Consider the following 25,976-nt stretch of genomic DNA (forward strand, 5'->3'; position numbering starts at 1 on the left):
AACATCCTGGTAAACCTCCTCTGCACCCTCTCCAAAGCCTCCACATCCTTCCTGTAATGTGGGGACCAGAACTGCACACAGTACTCCAAGTGCGGCCGCACCAGAGTTGTGTACAGTTGCAACATAACGCTACGACTCCTAAATTCAATCCCCCTACCAATAAACGCCAAGACACCATATGCCTTCTTAACAACCTTATCTACTTGATTCCCAACTTTCAGGGATCTATGCACACATACACCTAGATCCCTCTGCTCCTCCACACTATTCAAAGTCCTCCCGTTAGCCCTATACTCAACACATCTGTTATTCCTACCAAAGTGAATTACCTCACACTTCTCCGCATTAAACTCCATCCGCCACCTCTCGGCCCAACTTTGCAACCTGTCTAAGTCTTCCTGCAAACTACGACACCCTTCCTCACTGTCTACCACACCACCGACTTTGGTGTCATCAGCAAATTTGCTAATCCACCCAACTATACCCTCATCCAGATCATTAATAAATATTACAAACAGCAGTGGCCCCAAAACAGATCCCTGAGGTACACCACTTGTAACCGCACTCCATGATGAATATTTACTATCAACCACCACCCTCTGTTTCCTATCCGCTAGCCAATTCCTGATCCAATTTCCTAGATCACCCCCAATCCCATACATCTGCATTTTCTGCAGAAGCCTACCATGGTGAACCTTATCAAACGCCTTACTAAAATCCATATATACCACGTCCACTGCCTTGCCCCCATCCACCTCCTTGGTCACTTTCTCAAAAAACTCAATAAGGTTAGTAAGGCACGACCTACCTGCCACAAAACCATGCTGACTATCACCTATCAATTCATTACTCTCCAAATAACTATAAATCCTATCCCTTATAATTTTTTCCAACATCTTGCCGACAACAGAAGTGAGACTCACCGGTCTATATGTACTTACCCTGCTAATGCCCCTGATACTAAGGGACAATTTAGCATGGCCAGTCCACCTAACCAGCACGGCTTTCAGACTGTGGAAAGAAACTAGAGCACCCGGAGGAAACCCACACAGACACGGGGGGAACGTGCAGACTCCACACAACAGTGGCCCAAGCCGGGAACTGATCCCGGGTCGCTGGCGCTGTGCGGCAGCAGTGCTAACCTCTGTGCCCCCATGCCACCCACCAGGCTAACCCCCTCGTACCTTTTCTCTCTCACTCATGGCGGAATATCGCTTCTTCTCCATCTCCTCCTCTTCCATTCTCTTCCTCTCTGCTTTCAGTTCTCTCTCTCTCAGTTTCTTGGCCATTTTTTGAACTCGTTTCTTCTCAGCTTTTTTAAACTCAAGTTCAGAGGATAACGGTGCAGAAACCTGTAAAAACAGAAAGGACGCAGGACATGTCAGCTCCTAGGCAGAAGGTGGCATTACACACCCACCAGTCCCTGCAGGGACCCCCATTACCTCTCCCCCCCATCCCGTATCACAATACTCACTGGGTATAAACCCCTCCCCCCAACCCGTGTAATAACATTTTCACTGGGTATAACCTCCACCCCCTCCCCTCACCCCATAATAACACACACACTGAGTATAACCCTTCCCATCTAATAACAATCTTACTGGGTATAAACACTGCCCCCCGCCCATATAATAACTCTCACTAAGTATAAACCTCCATCCCCCACTGTATAATAAGTCACTGGATATAACCCCAGTGTATAATAATTCTCGGTCACTGGGTATAACCCCAGTGTATAACTCAGTGTCACTGGGTATAACCCCAGTGTATAACTCTGTCACTGGGTATAACCCCAGTGTATAACTCTGTCACTGGGTATAACCCCAGTGTATAACTCTGTCACTGGGTATAACCCCAGTGTATAACTCTGTCACTGGGTATAACCCCAGTGTATAACTCTGTCACTGGGTATATGGACTAACCTGATGAAGCAGCAGCGCTCTGAAAGCTTGTGGCTTGTGCTACCAAATAAACCTGTTGGACTTTAACCTGGTGTTGTGAGACTTCTTACTGGGTACAACCCCAGTGTATAATAACTCTGTCACTAGGTATGCCCCTCGCTTGCTCCATTTCTGGATATAGACTCTCTCCCGTCCATCTCTCCACCAGATGTCCTCCCTCGCCACACTGCCCATAATGCATTGCTTGCCACCTCCTAACCTGCACACTGATCTGGCCAACTCCTGGTGTTACAAAGAACAAAGAACAATACAGCACAGGAACAGGCCCTTCGGCCCTCCAAGCCCGCGCCGTTCCCTGGTCCAAATTAGACCATTCTTTTGTATCCTTCCATTCCCACTCCGTTCATATGGCTGTCTAGATAAGTCTTAAACGTTCCCAGTGTGTCCGCCTCCACCACCTTGCCTGGCAGCGCATTCCAGGCCCCCACCACCCTCTGTGTAAATTATGTCCGTCTGATATCTGTGTTAAACCTCCCCCCTTCACCTTGAACCTATGACCCCTCGTGAACGTCACCACCGACCTGGGGAAAAGCTTCCCACCATTCACCCTATCTATGCCTTTCATAATTTTATACACCTCTATTAAGTCTCCCCTCATCCTCCGTCTTTCCAGGGAGAACAACCCCAGTTTACGCAATCTCTCCTCATAACTAAGCCCCTCCATACCAGGCAACAACCTGGTAAACCTCCTCTGTACTCTCTCCAAAGCCTCCACGTCCTTCTGGTAGTGTGGCGACCAGAACTGGACGCAGTATTCCAGATACGGCCGAACCAGCGTTCTATACATCTGCAACATCAGACCCCAACTTTTATACTCTATGCCCCGTCCTATAAAGGCAAGCATGCCATATGCCTTCTTCACCACCTTCTCCACCTGTGACCTCACTTTCAAGGATCTGTGGACTTGCACACCCAGGTCCCTCTGCGTATCTACACCCTTTATAGTTCTGCCATTTATCATATAGCTCCTCCCTACATTATTTCTACCAAAATGCATCACTTCGCATTTATCAGGATTGAACTCCATCTGCCATTTCTTTGCCCAAATTTCCAGCCTATCTATATCCTTCTGTAGCTTCTGACAATGCTCCTCACTATCTGCAAGTCCTGCCAATTTTGTGTCGTCCGCAAACTTACTGATCACCCCAGTTACACCTTCTTCCAGATCATTTATATAAATCACAAACAGCAGAGGTCCCAATACAGAGCCCTGCGGAACACCACTAGTCACAGGCCTCCAGCCGGAAAAAGACCCTTCCACTACCACCCTCTGTCTTCTGTGACCAAGCCAGTTCTCCACCCATCTAGCCACCTCCCCCTTTATCCCATGAGATCCAACCTTTTTCACCAGCCTACCATGAGGGACTTTGTCAAACGCTTTACTAAAGTCCATATAGACGACATCCACGGCCCTTCCCTCGTCAACCATTCTGGTCACTTCTTCAAAAAACTCCACCAGGTTAGTGAGGCATGACCTCCCTCTCACAAAACCATGCTGACTATCATTAATGAGTTTATTCCTTTCTAAATACGCATACATCCTATCTCTAAGAATCTTGTTGATGGGTGGCTGCAGTTAATATTCCTGTTGCTTCTTTACTCTTACCTGTGCTTTTGTGTAGTTGTACCTCTCCGGGTGGTCTGCCATATATCGGCGAAACTCATTCCTCGTCTCCTTGTTAGCGGACACTGCATAAGCGGGACGATTATGTTTATCCCTGTAAAATATACACCTCCCTGATTTGATTTATTATTATCACATGTATTAACACAGTGAAAAGTATTGTTTCTTGCGCGCTATACAGACAAAGCATACCGTATATAGGGAAGGAAAGGAGAGAGTGCAGAATGTAGTGTTACAGTCATAGCTAGGGTGTAGAGAAAGAGCAACTTAATGCAAGGTAACTCCATTCAGAAGTCTGACAGCAGCAGGGAAGAAGCTGTTCTCGAGTCGGTTGGTACGTGACCTCAGATTTTTGTATCTTTTTCTAGGGGGAAAGAGGGTGGAAGAGAGTATGTCTGGGATGCATGGTGTCCTTAATTATGCTGGCTTCTTTGCTGAGGCAGCGTGAAGTGTAGACACAGTCAATGGATGGGAGGCCAGTTTGCGTGATGGATTGGGCTACATTCACGACCATTTGCAGTTTCTTGCGGCCTTGTGCAGAGCAGGAGCCATACCAAGCTGTGATACAGCCAGACAGAATGCATCTGTATAAGTTGGTGAGAGTCGTAGCCGACATGCCAAATTTCCTTAGTCTTCTGAGAAAGTAGAGGCGTTGGTGGGGCTTTCTTAACTATAGTGTCGGCATGGGGGGACCAGGACAGGTTGTTGATCTGGACACCTAAAAACTTGAAGCTCTCGACCCTTTCTACTTCGTCCCCATTGATGTAGACAGGGGCATGTTCTCCTTTACGCTTCCTGAAGTCGATGACAATCTCCTTCGTTTTGTTGACATTGAGGGAGAAATTATTGTTGCCGCACCAGTTCACCAGTTTCTCTATCTCATTCCTGTACTCTGTCTCGTCATTGCTTGAGATCCGACCCACTACGGTGATGTTGTCAGCAAACTTGAAAATCGAGTTGATGGGGAATTTGGCCAAACAGTCATAGGTGTACAAGGAATATAGTAGGGGGCTGAGAACACAGCCTTGTGGGGCACTGGTGTTGAGGTTGATCGTGGAGGAGGTGTTGTTGCCTATCCTTACTGATTGTGGTCTGTGAGTTAGGAAGCTCAGCATCCAGTTGCAGAGGGAGGAGCCGAGGCCCAGGCCACGGAGTTTGGAGATGAGTTTCGTAGGAATAATGGTGTTAAAGGCTGAGCTGTAGTCAATAAATAGGAGTCTGACATAAGTGTCTGTCATCTAGATGTTCCAGGGCTGAGTGCAGGGTCAGGGAGATGGCGTCTGCTGTGGACCTGTTGCGGCGGTAGGTGAACTGTCGTGGATCGGGCAGTCTGGGAGGCTGGAATTGATTCGTGCCATGACCAGCCTTTTGAAGCACTTCATAATGATAGATGTCAGAGCTACTGGACAATAGTTATTAAGACACGCTGCTTGGCTTTTCTTTGGTACAGGGATGATGGTCGTCTTCTTGAAACAGATAGGGACCTCAGATTGTTGTAAAGAGAGGTTGAAGATGTCTGTGAATATCCCCGCCAGCTGATCCACGCAGGATCTGAGTGCTCGTCCGGGTATCCCATCCGGGCCAGTCGCTTTCCGTGGGTTGACCTTTGAGAAAGCTGTTCTGACATCTGCAATGGTGACCTCAGATGCAGGTTCATCTGAGATTTCCAGGGTGGAGGGCGTGCTCTCGCTGACCTCTTGCTCAAAACGAGCATGGAATGCATTGAGCTCATCAGGGAGGGGAGTGTTGGAGCCGGCGATTTTACATGCCTTCATCTTGTAGCCTGTTATGTCTTGCAAATCTTGCTATTGTTGGCGGGGGTCGGTGTGGCTCGCCTGGGACTCTAGCTTGGACCGATACTGTCTTTTGGCACCTTTGATGGATCTCCTTAGATTGTATCTGGATTTCTTGTATAGGTCAGTGTCGCCTGACTTGAACACCGCAGACCTGGACTTCAGCAAGCTGTGGATATCCCTGTTCATCCATGGTTTCTGGTTGGGGAACACACGGATTTGCTTCTTTGGCACACAGTCTTCTACACACTTACTAATGAAGTCAGTTACTGTAGTGGCGTACTCGTTCAGGCTGGTGGCAGAGATTTCAAATACTGACCAGTCCACTGGCTCCAAACAGTCCCATAGGAGATCATCCCATTCCTCAGACCAACATTGCACGACTCTCTTTGATGGATTCTCCCACTTCAGTTTTTGTTTGTAAGCCGGGAGTAGGGGCACAGCCTTGTGGTCTGATTTGCCAAAGTGTGGGTGGGCGATAGAGCGGTAGGCATGTTTGATATTTGTGTAGCAGTGATCTAGGATGTTTGGGCCTCTGATGGAACAGGAGACGTGTTGGTGGTAACTTGGTAGTACGCTCTTGAGCTTGGCCTGATTGAAGTCCCCCAAGTGCACACACCAAAACATGAGTTAGCTAAAGTGGACTAAGTGGATAGATTGGCAGGAAAGACAATAAGTAAACAGCGGCAGGCATTTAAAGAGGCAATTCATGATTCTCAACAAAAATATATCCCAGGAGGGAGGAAAGATTCTAAGAGAGGGATAAACCAACCATGGCTAACCAAGGAAGTTAAGGAGATCTGATTTGATTTATTGTCACATATATTAGTATACAGTGAAAAGTGTTGTTTCTTGCTCGCTATACAGGCAAAGCATACCGTACATAGGGAAGGAAACAAGAAAGTGCAAAATGAAGTGTTACAGTCATAGCTAGGTGCAATGAAAAATCAACTTGTGAGGTAGGTCCATTCAAAAGTCTGACAGCAGCAGGAAAGAAGATGTTCTTGAGTCTGTTGGAACGTGATCTCAGACTTTTGTATCTTTTTCCCGATGGAAGGTGGAAGAGAGAATGTCCGAGGTGCGTGGAGTCCTTGATTATGCTGGCTGCTTTTCTGAGGCAGCGGGAAGTGTAGACAGTGTCCAATGCATGGGAGGCTGGTCTGAGTGATGGGCTGGGCTTCGTTCATGACCCTTAGTACTTTCTTGTGGTCTTGGGCAGAGCAGGAGCCATACCAAGCTGTGATACAACCAGAAAGAATGCTTTCTATGGTGCATCTGTAAAAGCTGGAGACAGTCGTAGCGGACATGCCAAATTTCCTTAGTCTCCTGAGAAAGTAGAGGCATTGGTGGGCTTTCTTCACAATAGCTTTCGCATGGAGGAACCAGGACAGGTTGTTGGTGATCTGGACACCTAAAAACTTGAAGCTTTCGACCCTTTCTACTTCGTCCCCATTGATGTAGACAGGGGCATGTTCTCCTTTATGCTCCCGAAAGTTGATGACAATCCCCTTAGTTTTGTTGACATTCAGGGAGAGATTATTGTTGCCGCACCAGTTCACCAGATTCTCTATCTCATTCCTGTACTCTGTCTCGTCATTGTTTGAGATCCGACCCACTACGGTGGTGTCATCAGCAAACTTGAAAATCGAATTGGAGGGGAATTTGGTCACACGGTGATAGGTGTATAAGGAGTATAGTAGGGGGCTGAGGACACAGCCTTGTGGGGCACCGGTGTTGAGGATGATCGTGGAGGTGTTGCTGTTGCCTATCCTTACTGATTGTGGTCTGTGGTTTAGGAAGTTCAGGATCCAGTCTCAGAGGGAGGAGCTGAGGCCCAGGCCACGGGGTTTGGAGATGAATCCCGTAGGAATAATGGTGTTAAAGGCTGAGCTGCAGTCAATAAATAGGAGTCGGACATAAGTGTCTTTGTTATCTCGGTGTTCCAGGGTTGAGTGTAAGGCCAGTGAGATGGCGTCTGCTGTGGATCTGTTGCAGCGGTAGGCGAACTGTTGTGGATCCAGGCAGTCCGGGAGGCTGGAATTGATTTGTGCCATGACTAACCTTTTGAAGCACTTCATAATGATGGATGTCAGAGCCACCAGACGATAGTCATTAAGGCACGTTGCCTGGCTTTTCTTTGGTACCGGGGTGATGGGTTATCTTCTTGAAGCAGATAGGGATCTTAGATTGTTCTAAAGAGAGGTTGAAGATGTCTCAAAATACTCCCGGCAGCTGATCCGTGCAGGACCTGAGTTCTCGTCTGGGTACCCCATCTGGGCCAGTAGTAGAGTATTAGGTTGAAAGAAAAAGCATATAAGGAGGCAAAAGTCAGCGATAGCCCCAAAGACTGGGATAAACTCAGAATCCAGCAAAGCAGGACTAAAAAGATAATAAAGAGAAAATAAACTACGAGGGCAAACTAGCAAAGAATATAAAAACTGACAATAAGAGCTTCTTTAAATGTATAAAAAGGAAGAGAGAGATCAAATTGGACATAGGCCCCTTAGAGAATGAATCTGGGGAGAGAGTTATGAGAAACAAGGAAATGGCAGTGGAGTTAAACAGACATTTTGCATCGGTCTTTACGGTGGAAGACACTTCTTTGAGTTCTTTGAAGTGTTCTCTCCATCAGAAAAACATAGAAACTAGAAACAGGAGGAGGCCATTCGGCCCTTCCAGCTGCTTCATCAGAATCAATATCCTGATCCCCCTTCCCCCACATCCCTTGATCCCCAAGAGCTATATCTAATTTCTTCTTGAAACTAGACAATGTTTTGGCCTCAGCTACTTTCTGTGGGAGTGAATTCCACACATTCACCGCCCGCTGGAGGCTGGTATTTTTTCTGTCTCTCAAGAGAGTTCTGTCCTTACTCCGGACCAGTCTGAAGCCTCCATTCATTGACTCTGTCTACACTTCCCGCTGCCTCGGCAAAGCAGCCAGCATAATCGAGGACCCCACACAACCCGGACATGTGACAATAATACATCAAATCAAAGCCTATATTGTTGGGTCCATATATTGTCTTGGTGTCACTGAAGAAGCCCCGGTTGTTGTGCTCAGTGAGGAGTTGCAGATTCTTAGCTTTCTCAGTCCACCATTAGTTCTTGGTTCCCTCGTTCATCTTTGTCCCTCCCCCTTTGCCGATTGGTGTGTTCTCCTCTGCTTTGCCGGTTATGTCATTTTGCCAGGCATGGAGAGCTTTCTTCTTCTTGTTGATGAGGTCTTGGATGAAGTGGTCGTTCTCATCAAACCAGTCTTGGTGTTCCCTGGTCTTCTTCACAGCTCGAGGTGGTGACTGTCTTCAGCTCTTTCCAGTTATTCTCCACTCCATTAGAATGAAGAATTGGAGATTTTGGAGATGACATTGTGGAAGTTTATGAGCATGCTGACTCTTGAAGCTGTTCAATGTTGATCTTTTTTCTGAGCTGTTGGAGCCCAAGTGGACCACGACGTCTGAACACCTCACACTGCAAGCTTCTCTCTAGAAGCCTGGCAATGGGCAGGCAACACAGCCATCTGCACACTCACTTTCGGCTACATAGAACTGAGACTGTCCCTCTGACTATACTATCCCCTACTATCACTACATTGCTAATTACTCACTCCACGTGAATGGCCTCCTGTACACAGTGCAGCGGTCAGTGCTCATCCACCTTGCAGCCATCAATCTCACCCATGTCGAGATGCAAAAACCTCAAACCCGTTGGACAGCTGGAAAGGCTCAATCCCCATAGCGCAGGAGGAGGCCATTCAACCCATCGAGTCTGCACCAACTCTTCAACAGAGCATCTTACTCAGGCTCTATCCTCGTAGCTCCAATCCCACATATTTACCCCGCTAATCCCCCACTAGGAGCATACCAGCATGGGCAATTCACCTAACCTGCACATCTTTGGACTATGGGAGGAAACTGGAGCACCCGGAGGAAACTCACGCAGATACGGAGAGAATGTACAGACAGTGACCCGAGCCGGGAATTGAACCCGGGACCCTGGCGCTGTGAGGCAGCACTGTGCCACCGTTCCGCCCTGTGCCACAATGCCGTTCACCCTGTGCCACCGTGCCTTACTCAGTCACAACCTCCTGTCTCTGACCTTGGACAAATCAGAAGACCCAAGCATACTTGCCCTCTGGGACAAGGTGCCCGGAAAGATTCTCCCTCCGTAATGCATCATTGTGTCCAAAGTTCAGAGTCTATCTCATTAGCAGTGAGCCAAAGTTCCTCAAACTGCAGGCACTTAATGCAGATAGGTTTGCACTGGATCACATTCTGTCCATCAGCACCAGCCATCCTCACTGCATTTTAATCTCTTTTACTAATTAAATATTAATTAATGCCAGGTCTCCACCTCCCTGCCTATATTCTTTTGAAGTCTATCACTATCCTCTCATAATACACCCTTAGCAAGGCCATGAAATCTTTCCTGAATTCCCAGAACGGGGCATAACATTCCCCTTGGACCTACTCAGTGGTGAATGATGTAGTCTGTATTGAGGGCAGCCTCACCTTATGGCAGGATCAGAGCCTGCATCCATCAGCAAACGGAGGACGGCAGGCTGACCTGCAGCCGCTGCCACGTGCAGAAGGGTGAACCCTGTCTCGTCTAGAGCTTCACACAATACCGGCACTGTCACTGCTGCAGGCCACTGAGCCTCCCTCCCAGGAGCTCCGGTGCTGAGACTGTCTGCTGTGTCATGCTCCGTTCCCACCTTGCTGTCTTTGCCGTGTCCCATTTGCCTCTGGGTCTCCGAGTGTCGCTCCAGGTCCGTTTCTGTTGTGGTCTCAGCCACCTCATTGGAAGCAGCTGTCTGGACAGGGCAGCCATGCTCGGTGTTGCTAACTGGCAGCACATCGCGCAGTAACGTGCGCAGATGTTCCACGTCTCCAGTCTTACACACGGTGTACAACTCGTTCATCACTCGATAACGCGCACTCTCTGGAAAACACAAGGCTTTTACTGTTACTCCATTGCACTGGCCTCCCACATTCTACTCTCTATAAACTTCACTACAGCCAATACAATGCTGCCCGTGTGCTAACTCAAGTCCCATTCGCCCATCAGCTCTCTGTTTACTGACCTACACAACGTGCTCTTTAAGCAATACCTTCATTCGAAAATTCTCATACTGTTCTAAGAGTTCTTCAAACCCCTCAGCCTATCTCTGTAATCTCCTCTCGCTGCACAAACCTCAGATCTCTGCACTCCTCCATTTCCTCCTCTTCAGCATCCCCAATTTAAACCACTCCACTGTCATGCAAAAAAATAGAAGCTGGGGTAGGCCATTCGGCCCCTCGAGCCTGCTCCGCTATTCAATAAAATCCTGGCTGTTTCTAATTCCACATTCCTTGATAACCTCCGATTCCCTTACATAACAAGAATCTATCCACCTCAGGAATGCTCAGTGACCTGGCCGCCACCGTTCACAGAGGCAGAGTTCCAAAGTCACACAATCCTCGCTGCACATTCCCCTCTCCTAATTTATGGCCAGATAGTAATCTGCTTTCCTGTTTTTGCTACCAAAGTGGTTACCCTTACATTTATCCAAATAATACTGAATCTGCCATGTATTTGCCCACTCAGTCAATTTGTCCAAATTACACTGAAGGATCTCTGCATCCTCTTCACAGCTCAGCCTCCGACCCAGCTTTGTGCCAGCTGCAAATTTGGAGATATTACATTTAGGTCCCTCATCTAAATCATTTAGAACATAAGAACATAAGAAATAGGAGCAGGAGTAGCCATCTAGCCCCTCGAGCCTGCCCCGCCATTCAATAAGATCATGGCTGATCTGACGTGGATCAGTACCACTTACCCGCCTGATCCCCATAACCCTTAATTCCCTTACCAATCAGGAATCCATCCATCCGCGCTTTAAACATATTCAGCGAGGTAGCCTCCACCACCTCAGTGGGCAGAGAATTCCAGAGATTCACCACCCTCTGGGAGAAGAAGTTCCTCCTCAACTCTGTCTTAAACCGACCCCCCTTTATTTTGAGGCTGTGTCCTCTAGTTTTAACTTCCTTACTAAGTGGAAAGAATCTCTCCGCCTCCACCCTATCCAGCCCTCGCATTATCTTATAAGTCTCCATTAGATCCCCCCTCATCCTTCTAAACTCCAACGAGTACAAACCCAATCTCCTCAGCCTCTCCTCATAATCCAAACCCCTCATCTCCGGTATCAACCTGGTGAACCTTCTCTGCACTCCCTCCAATGCCAATATATCCTTCCTCATATAAGGGGACCAATACTGCACACAGTATTCCAGCTGCGGCCTCACCAATGCCCTGTACAGGTGCATCAAGACATCCCTGCTTTTATATTCTATCCCCCTCGCAATATAGGCCAACATCCCATTTGCCTTCTTGATCACCTGTTGTACCTGCAGACTGGGCTTTTGCGTCTCATGCACAAGGACCCCCAGGTCCCTTTGCACGGTAGCATGTTTTAATTTGTTTCCATTGAGATAGTAATCCCATTTGTTATTATTTCCTCCAAAGTGTATAACCTCGCATTTCTCAACGTTATACTCCATTTGCCATATCCTCGCCCACTCACTCAGCCTGTCCAAATCTCTCTGCAGATCTTCTCCGTCCTCCACACGATTCACTTTTCCACTTATCTTTGTGTCGTCTGCAAACTTCGTTACCCTACACTCCGTCCCCTCCTCCAGATCATCTATATAAATGGTAAATAGTTGCGGCCCGAGTACCGATCCCTGCGGCACGCCACTAGTTACCTTCCTCCAAACGGAAAAACACCCATTTATTCCGACTCTTTGCTTCCTGTCGGATAGCCAGTCCCCAATCCACTTTAACACACTACCCCCAACTCCGTGTGCCCTAATCTTCTTCAGCAGCCTTTTATGGGGCACCTTATCAAACGCCTTTTGGAAATCCAAAAACACCGCATCCACCGGTTCTCCTCCATCAACCGCCCTAGTCACACCTTCATAAAAATCCAACATGTTCGTCAAGCACGACTTTCCCCTCATGAATCCATGCTGCGTCTGATTGATCGAACCATTTCTATCCAGATGCCCTGCTATCTCCTCTTTAATAATGGATTCCAGCATTTTCCCTACTACAGACGTTAAGCTGACCGGCCTATAGTTACCCGCCTTTTGTCTCCTTCCTTTTTTAAACAGCGGCGTAACATTAGCCGTTTTCCAATCAACCGGCACTACCCCAGAATGCAACGAGTTTTGATAAATAATCACTAACGCATCCACTATTACCTCTGACATTTCTTTCAATACCCTGGGATGCATTCCATCCGGACCCGGGGACTTGTCCACCTTCAGTCCCATTAGTCTACCCAGCACTGCCTCTCTTGTAACATTAATTGTATTAAGTATTTCTCCTGCTGCCAACCCTCTATCGTTAATATTTGGCAAACTATTTGTGTCCTCCACCGTGAAGACCGACACAAAAAACTTATTTAAAGACTCAGCCATATCCACAATTTATATTGTGAATAGCTGGGGTCCCAGCACCGATCCCTGCGGTACCCCACTAGTCACTGCCTGCCACTCAAAAAATGACCCGTTTATTCCTACTCTTTGTTTCCTGTCTGCCAACCAGTTTTCTATCCATCTCAATACCCTACCTCCAATCCCATACACTTTAATATTAGACGCTAATCTCATAGAATCATAGAAACCCTACAGTGCAGAAGGAGGCCATTCGGCCCATCGAGTCTGCACCGACCACAATCCCACCCAGGCCCTACCCCCACATATTTTACCCGCTAATCCCTCTAACCTACACATCCCAGGACTCTAAGGGGCAATTTTTTTTAACCTGGCCAATCAACCTAACCCGCACATCTTTGGACTGTGGGAGGAAACCGGAGCACCCGGAGGAAACCCACGCAGACACGAGGAGACTGTGCAAACTCCACACAGACAGTGACCCGAGCCGGGAATCGAACCCGGGACCCTGGAGCTGTGAAGCAGCAGTGCTAACCACTGTGCTACCGTGCCGCCCTCTCTTACATGGGACTTTGTTGAAAGCCTTCTAAAAGTCTAAATAAACTTCATCCACTGGCTCCCCCTCAACAACTCTACTAGTTACATCCTTGAAGAATTCCAGTAGATTTGACATGCATTAGGGCGGCACGGTAGCGCAGTGGTTAGCACTGCTGCTTGTGGCCTGTGGTTAGCACTGCTGCTTCACAGCTCCAGGGTCCCGGGTTCGATTCCCGGCTCGGGTCACTGTCTGTGTGGAGTTTGCACATTCTCCTCGTGTCTGGGTGGGTTTCCTCCGGGTGCTCCGGTTTCCTCCCACAGTCCAAAGATGTGCGGGTTAGGTTGATTGGCCATGCTAAAATTGCCCCTTAGTGTCCTGAGATGTGTAGGTTAGAGGGATTAGCGGGTAAAATATGTAGGGATATGGCCTGGGTGGGATTGTGGTCGGTGCAGACTCGATGGGCCGAATGGCCTCCTTCTGCACTGTAGGGTTTCTATGATTATTGCCCTTTTGTAAATCCATACTGACTTTGCCCAATCCTGTCACTGTTCAACAACAGCTCTGCTATAAAATCTTTGATAATAGACTCGAGAATTTTCCCCATGTCAAGGGATGTCAGGCTGACTGGTGTATATCATTCCGTTTTCTCTGCATCTTTTTTAAATAGTGGGGTTACATTAGCTCCCTTAATCTGTAGGAACTGCTCCAGTTGCCTTTTCCTCTTCTAACTCCAGGGATCACATCCTGACCAACCTTTCCTCACAAGACAACTCACCAAAATCCAGGTGTTAGTATGAGGAGTTGCGAATGGTGCTAAATATTGTGCAACCATTAGCGAACATCCCTACTTTTGACCTTCTGATGAATTGAGAATTAAAAATGGGTGACCGCCAGGAGAGGCAGGCAGGGAGTGCAGGAGTCTCCTGTGCCTATTCCCCTTTCAAACAGGTATCTCGTTTTGGATACTGTTGAGGGGGAGAGCCTGTCAGGGGGAGATACCATCAGCACCCAGGCCTGTGACACCACAGCTGGTTCTGCTGTGGGACAGGGTCGGACAAAGTGCAAGTGAGCAGTAGTAATAGGGGACTCGCTAGTTCGAGGCACAGACAGGCGTTTCTGTGGCCGCAATCGAGACTCCAGGATGGTGTGTTGCCTCCCTGGTGCCAGGGTCAAGGACGTCTCTGAGCGATTGCAGGACATCTTAAGGGGGAGGGTGAGCAGCCAGAGGTCGTTGTACATATTGGTACCAACGACACAGGTAGGAAAAGGGATGAGGTCCTGAAGTGTGAATATAGAGAGTTAGGCAGAAGGCTAAAGTGCAGAACCTCGAAGGTAGTAATTTCAGGACTACTACCGGTGCCACGTGCGAGTGAGAGTAGGAATAGGAGGATTAGGCAGATGGATGCGTGGCTTGAGAGCTGGTGCAGGGGACAGAGATTTAGATTTTTGGATCATTGTGATCTTTTCTGGAGAAGGGCTGATCTGTTCAAGAGGGATGGGTTACATCTGAACTGGAGGGGGACTAACATCCTGGCGGGGAGATTTGCTGGAGCCACTCGGGAGGGTTTAAACTAGTTTGGCAGGGGGGTGGGATCCAAAGCAGTAGGGAGACAGAAGAGAAGTGTGAGGACAGCACAGAAGTTAAAGAGAGCACATTAAGTAGTAAAGGCAGTGTCAGTAATCCTAGTACCAGACAGATCAGGCAAAAGCAAGACAGAGAGCAAGGGAAATCGAGATTAAACTGCATTTATTTCAATGCAAGAGGCCTGACAGGCAAGACAGATGAACTCAGGGCATGGATGGGTGCGTGGGACTGGGATATTATAGCAATTACTGAAACATGGCTAAGGGAGGGACAAGACTGGCAGCTCAATGTTCCAGGGTACAGATGCTATAGGAAAGATAGAACAGGAGGTAAGAGAGGAGGGGGAGTTGCACTTTTGATTAGGGAAAGCATCACGGCCGTACTGAGAGGGGATATATCCGAGGGTTCGCCCACTGAGTCTATATGGGTAGAACTGAGAAATAAGAAGGGGGAAATCACTTTGATAGGGTTGTACTATAGGCCCCCAAATAGTCAGCGGGAAATTGAGGAGCAAATATGTAAGGAGATTACAGATAGCTCCAAGAAAAATAGGGTGGTAATAGTCGGAGATTTTAACTTTCCCAACGTTGACTGGGACAGCCATAGTATTAAAGGGTTGGATGGAGAGAAATTTGTTGAGTGTATTCAGGAGGAATTTCTCATTCAGTATGTGGATGGCCCGACTAGAGAGGGGGCAAAACTTGACCTCTTCTTGGGAAATAAGGAAGGGCAGGTGACAGAAGTGTTAGTGAGGGATCACTTTGGGATCACTGTCCATAATTCTATTGGTTTTAAGACAGCTATGGAGAATGATAGGTCTGGCCCAAAAGTTAAAATTTTAAATTGGGGCAAGGCCAATTTTGATGGTATCAGGCAGGAACTTTCTAAAGTTAATTGGGGGAGTCTGTGGGAAGGCAAAGGGACGTCTGGTAAGTGACACGCTTTCAAAAGTGTGTTAACCAGGGTTCAGGGTAAACACATTCCTCTTAGAGTGAAGGGCAAGGCTGGTAGAAGTCGGGAACCCTGGATGACTCGGGATATTGAGGCCCTGGTCAAGAAGAAGAAAGAGGCACATGACATGCATAGGCAGCTGGGATCAAGTGAATCTCTTGAAGAGTATAGAGGGTGTAGGAGTAGAGTTAAGAGAGAAATCAGGAGGGCAAAAAGGGGACACGAGATTGTTCTGGCAGATAAGGCAAAGGGAGAATCCAAAGAGCTTCTACAAATACATAAAGGGCAAAAGAGTAACGAGGAAGAGAGTACGGCCTCTTAAGGATCAACAAGGTCATCTATGTGCAGATCCACAAGAGATGGGTGAGATCCTAAATGAATATTTCTCATCAGTATTTACTGTTGAGAAGAGCATGGATGTGAGGGAACTTGGGGAAATAAATAGTGATGTCTTGAGGAGTGTACATATTACAGAGGTGGTGGTGCTGGAAGTCTTAAAGTGCATCAAGGTAGATAAATCCCCGGGACCTGATGAGGTATATCCCAGGACATTGTGGGAGGCTAGGGAGGAAATTGTGGGTCCCCTAGCCGAGATATTTGTATCATCGATAGTCACGGGTGAGGTGTCTGAAGATTGGAGAGTGGCAAATGTTGTGCCTTTGTTTAAAAAGGGCTGCAGGGAAAAGCCTGGGAACTACAGGCCAGTGAGCCTCACATCTGTGGTGGGTAAATTTTTGGAAGGTATTTTGAGAGACAGGATCGACAGGCATTTAGAGACGCAAGGACTGATTAGGGACAGTCAGCATGGCTTTGTGAGTGGAAAATCATGTCTCACAAATTTGATTGAGTTTTTTGAAGGGGTAATCAAGAAGGTAGATGAGGGCAGTGCAGCTGATGTTGCCTACATGGACTTCAGCAAGGCCTTTGACAAAGTACCGCATGGTCGGTTGGTGCATAAGGCTAAATCTCATGGGATCCAGGGTGAGGTATCTAAATGGATACAAAATTGGCTTCTTGACAGAAGCCAGAGGGTGGTTCTGGAGAGTTATTTTTTCAAACTGGAGGCCTGTGACCAGCGGTGTGCCTCGGGGATCAGTGCTGGGCCCACTGTTATTTATCATTTATATTAATGATTTGGATGAGAATATAGTGTTGAACTTGCAGGGGCCCTGGCAGACAGATTTAAAATGTCAGTATTCACGGGGGAGGTGCCGGATGATTGGAGGGTGGCTCATGTTGTTCCGTTGTTTAAAAAAGGTTCCAAAAAAAATCTGGGAAATTATAGGCCAGTAAGTTTGACGTCGGTGGTGGGCAAGTTATTGGAAGGTGTGATAAGGGATAGGATCTACAAATATTTGGATACACAGGGACTTATTAGGGAGAGTCAACAGGGCTTTGTGCGTGGTAGGTCATGTTTGACCAATCTATGAGAGTTTTTCGAGGAGGTTACCAGGAAAGTGGATGAAGGGAAGGTGGTGGATGTTGTCCACCTGGATTTCAGCAAGGACTTTGACAAGGTCCCTCATGGGAGGTTAGTTAGGAAGGTTCAGTCGCTAGGTATACATAGAACATAGAACAGTACAGCACAGAACAGGCCCTTCGGCCCACGATGTTGTGCCGACCTTCATCTGAAACCAAGATCAAGCTATCCCACTCCCTACCATCCTGGTGTGCTCCATGTGCCTATCCAATAACCGCTTAAATGTTCCGAAAGTGTCTGACTCCACTATCACTGCAGGCAGTCCATTCCACACCCCAACCACTCTCTGCGTGAAGAACCTACCTCTGATATCCTTCCTATATCTCCCACCATGAACACTATAGTTATGCCCCCTTGTAATAGCTCCATCCACCCGAGGAAATAGTCTTTGAACGTTCACTCGATCTATCCCCTTCATCATTTTATAAACCTCTATTAAGTCTCCCCTCAATCTCCTCCGCTCCAGAGAGAACAGCCCCAGCTCCCTCAACCTTTCCTCATAAGACCGACACTCCAAACCAGGCAGCATCCTGGTAAATCTCCTCTGCACTCTTTCCAGCGCTTCCACATCCTTCTTATAGTGAGGTGACCAGAACTGCACGCAATATTCCAAATGCGGTCGCACCAAGGTCCTGTACAGTTGCAGCATAACCCCACGGCTCTTAAACTCCAACCCCCTGTTAATAAAAGCTAACACACTATATGCCTTCTTCACAGCTCTATCCACTTGAGTGGCAACCTTTAGAGATCTGTGGATATGGACCCCAAGAACTCTCTGTTCCTCCACAGTCTTCAGAACCCTACCTTTGACCCTGTAATCCACATTTAAATTTGTCCTACCAAAATGAACCACCTCACATTTATCAGGGTTAAACTCCATTTGCCATTTTTCAGCCCAGCTTTGCATCCTATCTATGTCTCTTTGCAGCCTACAACACCCCTCCACCTCATCCACTACTCCACCTATCTTGGTGTCATCAGCAAATTTGATGATACATGGGGAGGTAGTAAATTGGATAAGACACTGGCTCAATGGAAGAAGCCAGAGAGTGGTTGTGGAGGATTGCTTCTCTGAGTGGAGGTCTGTGACTAGTGGTGTGCCGCAGGGATCGGTGTTGGGTCCATTGTTGTTTGTCATCTATATCAATGATCTGGATGATAATGTGGTAAATTGGATCAGCAAGTTTGCTGATGATACAAAGATTGGTGGTGTAGTGGACAGTGAGGAAGGTTTTCAAAGCTTGCAGAGGGATTTGGACCAACTAGAAAAATGGGCTGAAAAATGGCAAATGGAATTTAACGCAGACAAGTGAGATATATTGCACATTGGAAGGACAAACCAAAGAAGAACGTACAGGGTAAATGGTAGGACTCTGAAGAGTGCAGTTGAACAGAGGGATCTGGGAATACAGGTACAGAATTCCCTAAAAGTGACGTCACAGGTGGATAGGGTCATAAAGAGTGCCTTTGGTACATTGGCCTTTATAAATCGGAGTATCGAGTATAAAAGTTGGAGTGTTATGGTAAGGTTATATAAGGCATTGGTGAGGCCGAATTTGGAGTATTGTGTACAGTTTTGGTCACCTAGTTACAGGAAGGATGTAAATAAGATTGAAAGAGTGCAGAGAAGGTTCACAAGGATGTTGCCGGGACTTGAGAAGCTGAGTTACAGAGAGAGATTGAATAGGTTGGGACTTTATTCCCTGGAGCGTAGAAGATTGAGGGGAGATTTGATAGAGGTGTATAAGATTTTGATGGGTATAGATAGAGTGAATGCAAGCAGGCTTTTTCCACTGAGGCGAGGGGAGAAAAAAACCAGAGGGCATGGGTTAAGGGTGAAAGGAGAAAAGTTTAAAGGGAATATTAGGGGGGGCTTCTTCACGCAGAGAGTGGTGGGAGTGTGGCATGAGCTGCCGGATAAAGTGGTCAATGCGGGGTCACTTTTGACATTTAAGAAAAACTTGGATGGGTTCATGGATGAGAGGGGTGTGGAGGGATATGGTCCAAGTGCAGGCCAGTGGGACTAGGCACAAAATGGTTCGGCACAGACAAGAAGGGCCAAAAGGCCTGTCTCTGAGCTGTAATTTTCTATGGTTCTATAGGAGGCATGGATAGTAAGTTTGCAGATGACACTAAGATTGGTGGCATAGTGGACAGTGAAGAAAGTTATCTCCGATTGCAACAGGATCTTGATCAATTGGGCCAATGGACTGACGAATGGCAGATGGAGTTTAATTTAGACAAATGCGAGGTGATGCATTTTGGTAGATTGAAGCAGGACAGGACTTACTCAGTTAATGGTAGGGCATTGGGGAGAGTTACAGAACAAAGAGATCTAGGGGTACATGTTCATAGCTCCTTGAAAGTGGAGTCACAGGTGGACAGAGTGGTGAAGGCGGCATTCGGCATGCTTGGTTTCATTGGTCAGAACATTGAATACAGGAGTTGGGATGTCTTGTTGAAGTTGTACAAGACATTGGTAAGGCCACACTTAGAATACTGTGTGCAGTTCTGGTCACCCTATTGTAGAAAGGATATTATTATTGAGTTATAAGGAGAGGCTGGATAGACTGGGACTTTTTTCTCTGGAGCGTAGGAGGCTGAGGGGGTGATCTTATAGAAGTCTATAAAATAATGAGGGGCACAGATCAGCTCGATAGTCAATATCTTTCCCCAAAGGTAGGGGAGTCTAAAACTATGGGGCATAGGTTTAAGGTGAGAGGGTAGAGATACAAAAGTGTCCACAGGGGCAATTTATTCACACAGAGAGGGAGGTGAGTGTCTGGAACAAGCTGCCAGAGGCAGTAGTAGAGGTGGGTACAATTTTATCTTTTGAAAAGCATTTAGACAGTTACATGGGTACGATGGGTAGAGAGGGATATGGGCCAAATGCAGGCAATTGGGATTAGCTCAGGGGTTTTAAAAAGGAAAGGACGGCATGGAATAAGTTGGGCTGAAGGGCCTGTTTCCATGCTGTAAACCTCGATGACTCGATGAAGCAGCTGAAGATAGTTAGGCCGAGACATTGCCCTGAGGGACTCCTGCAGAGAAGGCCAGGAACTGAGAGGATTCAGAGTCCGCTGGTGGTGCAGGGACTGGTTGGGTTGGATTTGTTCTACTTTTTGTGGACAGGCACTTCTGAGCAATTTTCCGCATTGCTGGGTCGGTGCCAGCATTACTGCTGGACTGGAACAGCACAGCTAGGGGCACGGCAAATCTGTTTAAGACAGGGAGTATGGAGTAGGTGAAGTTAAGAGGAATGGGGCAGGAGAAAGAGGGTGAGTCTGGCTCAGCACAATGGGGCCTCGGCCTTTCTTGCTGTGTGGGGCATTTATTCAGCGAATGATTCAACCTTCTGTTCACAGTACCTTGCTCAGATAGCTCAGCAGGGATCAGGCGGAAATTTCTGGAGGGATTCTTTGCCTGATCCTTTCCTCCAGTGGAGAATGGCTCAGTCACAGGTTTAGCAACTTCTGCACTCTTACTCTGGCTCACATCATCAACACCTTCAAGAATATCAGGAGCTATAGAAAGAAACAGAACCACAATCATAAAATACTCATACAATCAGACTTGGACAGAAAGAGTAAAGCTCCCTCTACAGTCCCCATCAAACACTTCCAGGACAGGTACAGCATGGGGTTAGATACAGAGTAAAGCTCCCTCTACACTGTCCCCCATCAAACACTCCCAGGACAGGGACAGCACGGGGTTAGATACAGAGTAAAGCTCCCTCTACACTGTCCCCATCAAACACTCCCAGGACAGGGACAGCACGGGGTTAGATACAGAGTAAAGCTCCCTCTACACTGTCCCCATCAAACACTCCCAGGACAGGGACAGCACGGGGTTAGATACAGAGTAAAGCTCCCTCTACACTGTCCCCATCAAACACTCCCAGGACAGGTACAGCACGGGGTTAGATACAGAGTAAAGTTCTCTCTACACTGTCCCCATCAAACACTCCCAGGACAGGGACAGCACAGGGTTAGATACAGAGTAAAGCTCCCTCTACACTGTCCCCCATCAAACACTCCCAGGATAGGTATAGCACAGGGTTAGATACAGAGTAAAGCTCCCCCTACACTGTCCCCATCAAACACTCCCAGGACAGGTACAGCACGGGGTTACGTACAGAGTAAAGTTCCCTCTACACTGTCTCCATCAAACACTCCCAGGACAGGGTTAGATACAGAGTAAAGTTCTCTCTACACTGTCCCCATCAAACACTCCCAGGACAGGGACAGCACAGGGTTACGTACAGAATAATGTTCCCTCTACACTGTCTCCATCAAACACTCCCAGGACAGGTACAGCATGGGGTTAGATACAGAGTAAAGTTCCCCCTACACTGTCCCCATCAAACAGTCCCAGGACAGGTACAGCATGGGGTTAGATAAGAGTAAAGCTCCCCCTACACTGTCCCCATCAAACATTCCCAGGACAGGTACAGCACGGGGTTCGATACAGAGTAGAACCATAGAAAATTACAGCTCAGAAACAGGCCTTTTGGCCCTTCTTGTCTGTGCCGAACCATTTTTTGCCTAGTCCCCCTGACCTGCACTTGGACCATATCCCTCCACACCCCTCTCATCCATGAACCCGTCCAAGCTTTTCTTAAATGTTAAAAGTGACCCCACATTTACCACTTTATCCGGCAGCTCATTCCACACTCCCACCACTCTCTGCGTGAAGAAACCCCCCCTAATATTCCCTTTAAGCTTTTCTCCTTTCACCCTTAACCCATGCCCTCTGGTTTTTTCCTCCCCTAGCCTCAGCGGAAAAAGCCTGCTTGCATTCACTCTATCGATACCCATCAAAATCTTATACACCTCTATCAAATCTCCCCTCAATCTTCTACGCTCCAGGGAATAAAGTCCCAACCTATTCAATCTCTCTCTGTAACTCAGCTTCTCAAGTCCCGGCAACATCCTTGTGAACCTTCTCTGCACTCTTTCAACCTTATTTACATCCTTCCTGTAACTAGGTGACCAATAACTGTACACAATACTCCAGATTCGGCCTCACCAATGCCTTATATAACCTTACCATAACACTCCAACTTTTATACTCGATACTCCGATTTATAAAAGCTCCCTCTACACTGTCCCCATCAAACACTCCCAGGACAGGTACAGCACGGGGTTAGATACAGAGTAAAGCTCCCTCTACACTGTCCCCATAGTGTCGCGACAAAAGCTGGGGGTTCTTTGTACAATGGGTTTCAGGATGCTCTCGACATAGCCGGAGAGGTTCTCGCACAGGATCCCATTGCCCGATACGATGGGACGGCCGGGTGTGTTTACCTTGTGTATCTTCAGGAGGCAGTAGAGGTCTCCAATGCGGGAGTACGTGGGATAACTACATCCCGACACTACGGACTTCCTACAGAAACTCAGCACACATGGAGCAGTTGAACCAGGAGCACTCCTCGTCACAATGGATGTCTCGGCACTCTACACCAGCATCCCCCACGATGATGGCATTGCTCCAACTGCCTCAGTACTCAACGCCGACAACTGCCAGTTTCCAGATGCAATTTTACAACTCATCCGCTTCATCCTGGACCACAATGTCTTCACCTTCAACAACCAGCTCTTCATCCAGACACACGGAACAGCCATGGGGACCAAATTCGCACCTCATTATGCCAACATCTTCATGCACAGGTTCGAACCAGACCTCTTCACTGCACAGGCCCTTCAACTGATGTTACACACTAGATACATCGATAACATTTTCTTCCTTTGGACTCATGGTGAACAGTCACTGAAACAACTATATGATGACATCAACAAGTTCCATCCCACCATCAGACTCACCATGGACGACTCTCCAGAATCGGTTGCATTCTTGGACACACGCATCTCCATCAAGGATGGTCACCTCAGCACTTCACTGTACCGCAAGCCCACGGATAACCTCACGACGCTCCACTTCTCCAGCTTCCACCCTAAACACGTTAAAGAAGCCATCCGCTACGGACAAGCCCTCCGTATACACAGGATCTGCTCGGATGAGGAGGATCGCAACAGACACCTCCAGACGCTGAAAGATGCCTCATAAGAACAGGATATGGCGCTCGACTCATCGATCAACAGTTCCGACGCGCCACAGCAAAAACTGCACCGACCTCCTCAGAAGACAAACACGGGACACAGGGGACAGAGTACCCTTCGTCGCCCAGTACTTCCCCGGAGCGGAGAAGCTAGGACATCTTCTCCGGAGCCTTCAACATGTCATCGATGAAGACGAACATCTCGCCAAGGCATCCCCACACCCCCACTTCTTGCCTTCAAACAACCGCACAACCTCAAACAGACCATTGTCCGCTGCAAACTACCCAGCCTTCAGGAGAACAGTGACCACGACACCACACAACCCTGCCACAGCAACCTCTGCAAGACGTGCCGGATCATCGACACGGATGCCATCACCTTACGTGAGAATACCATCCACCAGGTACACGGTACATACTCTTGCAACTCGGCCAACGTTGTCTACCTGATACGCTGCAGGAAAGAATGTCCCGAGGCATGGTACATTGGGGTGACCATGCAGACACTGCGACAACGGATGAATGAACACCGCTCAACAATCACCAGGTAAGACTGTTCTCTTCCTGTTGGGGAACACTTCAGCGGTCATGGGCATTCGGCCTCTGATCTTCGGGTAAGCGTTCTCCAAGGCGGCCTTCACGACACACGACAGCGCAGAGTCGCTGAGCAGAAACTGATAGCCAAGTGCCGCACACATGAGGACGGCCTTGGGTTCATGTCACACTATCTGTAACCCCCACGACTTGCCTGTCCTGGCTGGAGACAATACACATCTCTTTAACCTGTGCTTAACCCTCTCTCCACTCACATTGTCTGTACCTTTAAGACTTGATTACCTGTAAAGACTCGCATTCCAATCATTATTTTGTAAATTGAGTTTGTGTCTTGATATGCCCTGTTTGTGAACAGAACTCTCACTTACCTGACGAAAGGGCAGCGCCCCGAAAGCGAGTGGCTTTTCCTACCAAATAAATCTGTTGGACTTTAACCTGATGTTGTGAGACTTCTTAGTGTGTTTACCCCAGTCCAACTCCGGCATCTCCACATAATGCCCATCAAACAGTCCCAGGACAGGTACAGCACGGGGTTAGATACAGAGTAAAGCTCCCTCTACACTGTCCCCCATCAAACACTCCCAGGACAGGTACAGCACGGGGTTAGATACAGAGTAAAGCTCCCTCTACACTGTCCCCATCAAACACTCCCAGGACAGGTACAGCACGGGGTTAGATACAGGATAAAGCTTTCTATTTTACCTCCGCTCTGCATCATCATCTCCTCATGAACTTTCTTCTTTCTCTTTTTCCTTTTCTTTTTTGGTGACATATCAAATTCTCGGAGTTCCAACGTTCCCAGTGTTTCTTCCACCATTTCCAGGGAAGATGGTAAATCAGCAGGATTGACAGCCTCTCGTTCACATCCTGCCGGACAAGAATATGAAGGTGATGCTGACAGAATGTGGGCAGCAATGTTTAAACAGAGAGGGAGAGAAGATCCCGCCCCGAAGGAGAATGAATCGCTTCTGCCCAGAGGACAAGAGGAAAGAGCATGATATAGTGTAGTCCCAACACTTCCTCAGTGTGCGAGAGAGATCCAAATTCATCTCAGAGAACTGCCCTCTCTGCATGGCAAAGCATCTTCCCGATTCAAATAAAAACACATGCTGCAAAAGCTCCAGCCAACTGGCAGCATTTGTGTTGGAATCAGATCGTTTAATGCTGAGTTTTTCTTTTACAAAACGGAAGGACACAGCACAATCAGTATATTCTGGATGCTAACCTGGGATTCTGTTTTTAAGAAGGTTGTTTTGGAAATGTCAACAAGCAAGGCCTATTCCAGGAACCTTATGGCACTTGAGCAAGATTTTCTTGTTAGTTTTGAACTGCAATCACTTTAAACGATGGGGAAAGAACTGAAAAGGCAGAAATGGGTAATTGCTGAGAATCATAGGGTTTGCTGGCAGTCTTGTTGGGGAACAGGCTGAGAAAGCAAGGCCACCCGAACTGGCTCTCTCTCTACCCTACCAAAAAATGTATGCCTATCAACCCAGATCAGAGACCCCATCTGAGTGCAACTGATCTGCATTGGGACTGACAAAGCTCAGACCAGTTGGGGAGAACCTCCAGACATGTGAGATTTCACACGAGGGAACTCCCAGTAGTTCCTGCAAATTCTCTCCTTTGGTTTTATAAAGCCCACCCTCGCAGGAAGACTATTTGTCCTTTGTCTCTTTGTGCGCTCACGCTGGAGGAATTCTTTATGGGATTGCTAGTTATATCTCCACATTACAAGTGTGTGTTAACCAATGGGATTAGCAGGCCTTCAGTGCTAGTTACTGCTGGTGCAGACTCGATGGGCCTATTCTGCACTGTACAACTCGATGAATCTAAGTCAGGATTGGTGAATGGAGGGGAACCTCCCATATAGCGCACAAGAAACAATACTTTTCACTGTACATTAATACATGTAATAATCAGAAATCAAATCAAATCCTGGTGCTGGTGTTCATTTGCCCTTGTCCTTTGAGATGGAAGTGGTTGTGGGTTTGGAAG

General features: G+C 47.6%; 1 protein-coding gene across 2 annotated transcripts in view; it reads right to left on the reverse strand.

Annotated features, from left to right (window-relative positions):
- The window catches only part of ankzf1 (ankyrin repeat and zinc finger peptidyl tRNA hydrolase 1), a 62,146-nt gene that overhangs the window by 9,134 nt on the left and 27,036 nt on the right, over window positions 1-25,976 (reverse strand). Inside the window, exons 9-13 of one of the 2 annotated variants that reach the window (XM_078227764.1) lie at window positions 24,681-24,845; window positions 20,734-20,889; window positions 9,887-10,316; window positions 3,568-3,679; window positions 1,185-1,352 (exon numbers count right to left, since the gene is read on the reverse strand). In XM_078227764.1, the coding sequence (XP_078083890.1) occupies window positions 1,185-1,352; window positions 3,568-3,679; window positions 9,887-10,316; window positions 20,734-20,889; window positions 24,681-24,845 (1,031 nt within the window). The remainder of the gene's footprint in view (window positions 1-1,184; window positions 1,353-3,567; window positions 3,680-9,886; window positions 10,317-20,733; window positions 20,890-24,680; window positions 24,846-25,976) is intronic. The other variant, XR_013499478.1, reaches the window with a different exon arrangement.

Source organism: Mustelus asterias, chromosome 14 (genome assembly GCF_964213995.1).
Source record: "Mustelus asterias chromosome 14, sMusAst1.hap1.1, whole genome shotgun sequence".
Taxonomy (NCBI): domain Eukaryota; kingdom Metazoa; phylum Chordata; class Chondrichthyes; order Carcharhiniformes; family Triakidae; genus Mustelus; species Mustelus asterias.